The sequence below is a fragment of the Eschscholzia californica genome, unplaced genomic scaffold (assembly GCF_041429995.1).
Source record: "Eschscholzia californica isolate CP2 unplaced genomic scaffold, dmEscCali1.0.p SCAF_6, whole genome shotgun sequence".
Classification (NCBI taxonomy): domain Eukaryota; kingdom Viridiplantae; phylum Streptophyta; class Magnoliopsida; order Ranunculales; family Papaveraceae; genus Eschscholzia; species Eschscholzia californica.
This window is the reverse complement of record NW_028238483.1, coordinates 8750058-8757610: the sequence shown is the minus strand read 5'-3', so window position 1 is coordinate 8757610 and position 7553 is coordinate 8750058. Positions and strand designations below refer to the sequence as shown.

The window sequence follows — 7553 nt, the reverse complement described above, 5'->3', positions numbered from 1 at the left end:
TCATCGGTGTCTTTTAGACTCCGAGTTTTGCAACGCCCTCTGTCATGAGTTTTTGGGTCGAAATTCTTTTAGACTTTCCGAGTCTTAGATTTTCTGTTTCGGATCTCAAGTATCTCAGCGTACTGAGTCTCTCTAATCCTATCATCCTTTTGATCTATGCTTATAGATCTTCAGATGCCCAAAATGGCATTTTATCCTTTTGTGTGTGGTCCTTTATTGAGTCAGTTCGTTACTGTTATTCAACACCTTATGTCGTACTCAATCTTTTGTATGTACTCTGCATACGGACCCGGAAGGTTTGTTTACTCCCACTTACCTTCTTGAAACTCGTGATTCAAGATTTTCTTCATTCTCCAGGAATCAAATTTCTCTGATTGCCTTTTGAATCGAAGATTCTAACTCTTGCGTGCTTTTAATCCGTCGATAGATTTCTGAAGCATGCTTGTGGACATAACTTGATTGGAAGAATCTTTATTCTTCTTGTCTCGTTTCGGGAAACACGAATGTTTCCATCCTTCTCAGTTTTCTATTTTGGAAAACCAATTTAGGTCTTTTGTTGACTTAAATTATCAAGCTTCATGTCTTGACGAGATATGGATTCCACGATGACTTTGGCTTCTAGCCAAAATCTAGAGTCAGTTTCCGTTTCTGCGCAGGTCTTTTATCTCTTCAGAAATAACCTTTATTTTCTGTGTCTTTGAGATTTGACCTTTTAGGGCTTTTGAACAACAATTTGGAATTTTCTCAACTACTTTGAGATATTCCTTTAGAGACACTTTCACTTGTTTTGAGAGTTCTCCGGCGAATGACATTCGCTTTTGTGCGGTGGGTTTATAAGATCATATCTTTAACCTTTCCTTTTTCCAAGGAGTCGCAGTTTGTTGCTCTTGGTCGAATTTAATCGACTTGTACAAGTTTCATGATTGTTCTTCATGACCCTCCATGATTTTTCTCATGATCGAATTAAATCGACTTGTACTTTTCTCCCACTTATTCTTTTAATAATTAGTGTTTTCTCCCAGACTACTAGGTGTGCTAATTATTAGAAGAATACTATCATGAGCAATAAACACTTTGTTCTCTTGATTAGTTATGGAAGAAGCCCAAATTTCTTTTAAAAGAAATTGCGTCAGATATTAGCTAGTTTTGTAATGCTTTTACAAGCTTAGCTGTTAGACGGAATTTTGGTAGTTTTGTGAGAAGCTATGTCTAGACTAAATGGATTTTGGAGGATAGAGTTTGATTCGTGTTCTTCATCTTAATCCTTTTGGACACTCCAAATATGGATAGGTTAGAAGTACGTTTGAAGATCAATCTCTGTTTTTGACTCAAGGCTTTCTTTCTTGTCAGTTTGATTCATGTTTTGGTTATAGTGGACTTGTTGTCCTCATCCCTTTCGATTGGGATGAACTTATCTTATAGGTTTTTGACCAAGTTTAGAATCTTTTGGTATAGTTTGTTAAACTTAGAACTTATTAACATCTCAATTTAGAAATAAAATTCTTTATTGATTCTCCATAATACTTAGTACAGAGATGATGTTAAAAAAACTAGAAAAACGATTAATCTAGAATAGTGCCTAAAGTAGACTTCGATCCCTTTCAGCATCCTTAGCAGTCGAGGCTTCTGCTCCCTCTTGGATCTTGTCTTCCTTAGCCAAATACTCAGTTCCCAGCTGCGCCTGTACATTCTCAATGAAAGGGCAATTTTAGGTATTACATACCATAATTTGGGAATTTTACAGTATTTGATAAGTTAACTGTTTATACCTGAATTGGAAGCTACTGTTCCATTCTTTTTGTCCTCCAAGAACTTAGGGCAGTTTCTTTTCCAGTGGCCTATGCTACTGCAGTAGAAACATCTTGACGTAGATTGAATACCTTTGTTTTGAGGTTTAGCAATACGTTTGCCTTTTCCTTTTAACACGGGTTTCTTCTTCTGCCTCTTGTTCTCTTGAGCCACAAGAATCTTATTCTTTGGCTCCAAGTCCATTGTTAGTCGTTCTGCTTCCTGAAGCATTGCATCAAGTTCCTCTAAAGGCTTGTTCCATCCATTCATCGCATATTCCATCTTAAATAGATTGAACCCTTCATGAAGTGAATAGAGGATCATGTCATTAGCCGCCGATTGGCTAACAGGAGAACCCAGCTCTTCTAGTTTAGCAAAGAGTTCTATCATTTGCCGAACATGAGGACCTACTGGTTTTCCTTTCTCGAGGCGCAGACGCAATAATTTACTGGTTGCATCAAACCTCTCCACTCTCGCTTTGCTTCGGATTGAATCCTCAGTTTTCGGAGTGATGGAGGGGATTTCCATGTTCAGAGGTTTCTCGTTAAGAGTAGCCTCCATGGCTGATAACAACCGAGAAGTCATTGATTCTGGTTCTGCCCTCTTTTGATCATCCTCTTGATGCTCTGTTTCTTTAGCAGTCAGAAAATCCAATTTTGAAAATGGATAGTCTGAGACATTTAGCTTGTTTTTAAACTCTCCATCCAATATTTGAAGTATCTCCCGATTCCTTCCTTCATGGATGTTTTCGTTTAACACCTTCCTTAGGTACGTTCCAAGGTCGAACATGTTTCCTTGTGTCATCTTTAAAACTACATAAAGTAATGGCAAGGTTTTAAAACTCGTTATCGTTTTTGAAAAACATTAGTTTTCCCACATTATTCAATAAAAATCGTCCCCGATTGAATAAGTGATTCCAAGACCCCAGTTCTTCGAAGTAAAGCGGACGAAGGCCCTACCCTTTGACTCCGTCGTTCCGGGTGAGTGAACTACTTCACTGATCATACCTTATGACTCTTGGTTGATAGATTTCATTAATGAATGACTAATCTATCCTTTTGCCTCGAGTATCCAAGACTCTCTTGCTGATCTCGTTGAGTAGAACCATTTAGACGTGTAGGCCTCTTCTATAGGCCTACCCGCATTGTCCCAAGGTAGAGGAGGTACTCTGCGAAGGCCGACCCACCTTCCTCGAACAAGGGCGCAACGAGTGTCTTAATCTGGATAGGCGATTACTCAAGATTACTTTTGGGGACTTTTACGCTAGTCTGGCGTTTGTTATAGTGAACTATTTAGCCTAACTAACATCCACGACATAAAGCGTAAATAAGTAAGTAAATGCACGCGAGAAAGTAAATCAAGCAGACATGGATCCTAGTATGGCCCCTAACCTAGAAGATCTAATCTCCCTTGGTTTTCTTCTTGTTTCGCCTTTTGGTTCGTCTTAGATCGCCATCTTTGAACCTCCATTGATTTCTCCCACTCGCCTTTGGATTTCATCCTCGAGTTTCTTCAATGGACTCATAGACCCTAAACTCTAATTACAAGACTCTAACGATTCGCAGATCGTATAAACTTGAAATTAAAATTAATTACAAAGCATGCACCCATCCGTGCTTAAAACAAGAATAAGGAAATAAATCTATGGCCATACTAGTTTCCCGCATTCACATCACATGCAATCATATAATATATCAAGGCTAAGAATTATATATGCATGATTATCTTGGGAGATACTTTTGTTGACATCACATGTCACATTGCGGACCTTAAGTCTAAATTCGAAGAATTCAACTAATGGTGCTTTCCGGTTTTATGTTTTATGATTAAAATCATCTTTTAGAAAAACTCCGTTTTTGGCTCGAGAAAGCCCGGGTCAATTTCGGAAAAAATATTGGTTCGATTCTTAATGATTTCATAAATCAATTTAAAGAGAAATCCGTTTTGGGCTCTTGGATGGCCCGGATTGATTTTGGAATTATTTGGTTGGAATCGGAAAAAAATTTTGGCAAAAACTCCCACTCGAATGATGGTCCCTTTTCGTGGTCCGAAAAGCCTCGAAAAAGCCCGGGACAAGTCCTAGACAAGTCCCGGCCCAAGCCCAAAAAGGGCTCGGACAAGGTCCGGACATAGCACGGCCCATAGGGCCGGCATGTCCTGGCCGAGGCCTATCAAGGCCTGGTCTCGTCCTGGCCGGAGCCAGGACGCTAGTCCATGTACCAGACGCGTTCTAGACGTGTCTGGTACTGGACCGGACCAGCACTAGGTGTCTCGGACTAGTCCGAGACACCCAGAACCTCCAAGACGCGTCTGGTCGAGTGCTCTGGACGCGTCCTAGACGCGTCCAGGAAGCTCCTTCGCAGCTGCTGGTCGCGTCTTAGACGCGACCTGGACGCGTCTTCAAGACGCGTCCTTAGTAGCTGCTCTGGACGCGTCTTCAAGACGCGTCCAGAAGCTTCTGTCGCAGCTGCTGGTCGCGTCTTCAAGACGCGTCTCAGCAGCTGCTCTGGACGCGTCCAGAGGACGCATCCAGGAGCTTCTGGTCCGGCCAGGAAGCTTCCTGGCCGGACACTAGGGTTTTTCAAAACCCTAGTTTCCAAAAAGAAAAAAAAAAAAATTTTCTTATGCAACTTTAAGTTGCTATTTTCCAATTTTAAAACTTTTCTTAAATTTTTGAAATTCCTTTTAGAACACTTCTAAAATTTTTCAAAACTTTTAGAAACTTTTTAAATTTTTCCAAATTTGTTTTGAGAGTTTCCCAAACTCAAAACTACTCTTTTTAGAACACTTCTAAAATTCCAAATCTTTGTTTTTCAAAAGTTTCCAAAATTTAAAAAAAAACAACTCTTAATCAAAACCAATTTTGGATCAAAATCTAGGTTTTTGAAATTTTGTCAAAGAACAATTTTGAAATCAATTTTGAAAAATCTTTGAATCCAATTCAAAATTAATCAAATTTTATGTTTAAAATCTTTTTAAATATAACTATCAACATAATCAAGCATGGATTAGTTTGAAATTCAATGAAATTGAGTCTTTTAAAACACTTTTAATCATCAATTTGATTCTCAATTTGAAAATTTATTGAATCCCATCAAATTATGAGTTTAAAATACTTTTATAAACTCAATTTTCAAACTATTAAGCATATTAATTAGTTCGATTCTTAGCAAAAACTAGTTAATGGCAAGAGGCTCTGACGCCACTGTAAGGATTTATACCCTTCTACTAGTGTTTATAGCGGAAATATGACATCTAATGTCTACACTAGTATTCCTAGGATCACATGCAAAACTAGTAATTAATCTAATGGAGATAGTAGATTACCTTAATCGCCTTTCCCTCGAACTAGTTGAATTGATTGAAGAAGACCAAGAACTTCAAGTGTAGCTCCTCTACTTGGGACACGAGCAATCAATTTGATCTCCCACCTTGTTGTATAGCTAGCACACCAATGGTGGTTGGAAGAAGAACTCCTTTCTTCTTGACTAGATAGATAGTAATGGGAATTAGCTCACTTTCTCCTCTCTACTTGATGTGGTAGAGTAAGAAAGCTTAGAGAGAAATTCCGCCCCTTATTCTCTGCCCTAAGAGTGTTTATATAGAACCCTAATAAGAATCTACCTCCTTTTAGGTTTCCTAAAACACCCTTTAGAATAAGATTTAGGGAAATAGTCGAAAATAGCAACTATTGGTATTTTCTCAATTCCCTAAGGAGGAGGTGCCCAAACACCACGAAAATTGGCAGATATAATGTTTATTATATCAGCAACTAACTCTCCAAAATTCAGCCCAATCCGAGTCCTAGAAGTACCCGAACCGGTCTAGGCCCAAAAACCCTGTTTTTGGCCTTTTTGTACTATCTTTGCCTAATTCCTTTTTAGGCCTATGAGATATGTTTATGGGACACTCCCATGATTATATCTCACTCCCACTAGTCATATCCTAGATCAATTTGTCACTCTTATGTGTAACCCGTTGTAGGATCCGATCGAAGTTAGCCGCGAATTACTTCGTAATTCGACGATCGTAGTTGGTCTCTAGCTACAACTCTACGATCCCTAAATCAATCGGACTTGATGATCTTCCACATCAATTGTCCTATCCGACAAATTGTTCGCATTGTCACCTTGGTCGAAGGACATCTCCTTCAACTCCTTCACATGCTATTGCAGTGATTCTTCCAAATTATGGTCTTTCTAATGTTATGAAGTAAGTTTGAATTTATAATATCATTGTTACTTATGTTATATAGACTTAGTGGTTGTTCTTAATATGTTGTTTCTTGTTTTGACAGGTATGTGGATCAATCACACACAGTGAGTGCATACAGGAGAAGCTACCAGGATCACATTGAACCATTAAACCATACATCAGAATGGGGAGAGGTAATCATTTGCATCTTATCTTATGTTATAACTCTTACTCTATTGTGTACTCACTTTAAGGTTACTTATGTAGCCAACATACAATGTGAAACCACCACCCCTTGTAAGACCAGCAGGAAGACCAAGAACTCAGAGAAGAAGAGACAGAGATGAGCAAAATGGAGTTGTAAGAGATAGGAAAATGTGTGGAAAGTGTAAAGAATATGGTCACAACAGGAGTACTTGCAAAGGTGCACCAGCTAATACAGTTTCAGCTGCTGGAACTGGTCCATATGAAGGCCCACATATAAGGAATCAGACTAGACAAGTTAATGGTGAATCTAGTGGCAGAGGAAGGGGCAGTGGTAGAGGTTTAAGTAGGGGCAGTGGCAGAGGTTTGAGTAGAGGAGTTGGTTCAGTTGGGATTGGTAGTGGCAGTGGTCCATTTGAGATGGGTAGGGGCAGTGGTCCAGTTGAGATGAGTAGGGGCAGTGGTTCAGTTGAGATGGGTAGGGGCAGTGGTTCAGTTGAGATGGGTAGGGGCAGTGGTTCAGTTGAGATGGGTAGGGGCAGTGGTTCAGTTGGATTGAGTAGAGGAAGGGGAGTGGTTCAAGGAAGGGGAGTTGGTTCAGTTGGTTTGAGTAGGGGAAGGGGAGTTGGTTCAGTTGGTTTGAGTAGAGGAAGGGGAGTTGGTTCAGTTGGTTTGAGTAGGGGCAGTGGATCAGTTGGTAGAGGTAATGCTATTGATTCAGTTGAACCATCTCAAACCTTCACCCAGACAACTCAAGAGTCTCAGATCACACAACAATCACAGATATCACAAGGGAATCAACACAAAAAGCAAAAGTTGGCTCCTGTGCGCAGAAGTGGAAGAATTGGTTTCAGAAGTAATCCTGCTCTGAATGGGAAGACATTTGTCATTGACTCTGACTAAATGGGTATGTACTCCAAAACTTGCCTAAGTATTTTGTGTAGTTAATGGTTTCTTGATGGTTGCTTTTTGAAATGGGATGTTATGTTACTATGGTCACAATGGTTTCTTTCATGTTAGTATTTTCAATGGATGTTGATGTTATAATTTTTCAATGCATTTTGATATTGATGTTATAACTTTTGAATGGATTTTGATATTGATGTTATCACTTTTGAAGTAATATTGATGTTAGAACTTTTGAATGCATTTTGATATTGATGTTAGAACTTTTGAAGTAATATTGATGTTAGAACTTTTGAATACATTTTCATATTGTAGTTCATAACATATTCATTTGTTTTGATTTTTCAATACATCTTCAAGCCACATAAATCCTGAGCATGATGGTTTAGTGCATGAAAAAAACTTCTTTCCATAGCTATGAGCTCTGCCACTAGTTCCTAGTTTCATTTCTGCATTACATG

General features: G+C 39.0%; 1 protein-coding gene across 1 annotated transcript; it reads left to right on the top strand.

The window, feature by feature from the left end:
- The first annotated feature begins 5958 nt into the window (after window positions 1-5958).
- On the top strand, window positions 5959-7227 carry LOC147531585 (uncharacterized). The gene is made up of 3 exons (XM_086649597.1): window positions 5959-6000; window positions 6086-6176; window positions 6250-7227. The coding sequence occupies exons 1-3, from the start codon at window positions 5996-5998 to the stop codon at window positions 7087-7089; spliced, it is 936 nt and encodes a 311-aa protein (XP_086505723.1). The 5' UTR covers window positions 5959-5995; the 3' UTR covers window positions 7090-7227.
- The last annotated feature ends 326 nt before the right edge of the window (window positions 7228-7553 follow it).

Excerpts from the sequence above, each read along its gene's own strand:
- LOC147531585 (XM_086649597.1), top strand. Across the intron at positions 6,177-6,249 it reads ATACATCAGAATGGGGAGAG|CCAACATACAATGTGAAACC; the intron begins GTAATCATTTGC and ends TTACTTATGTAG.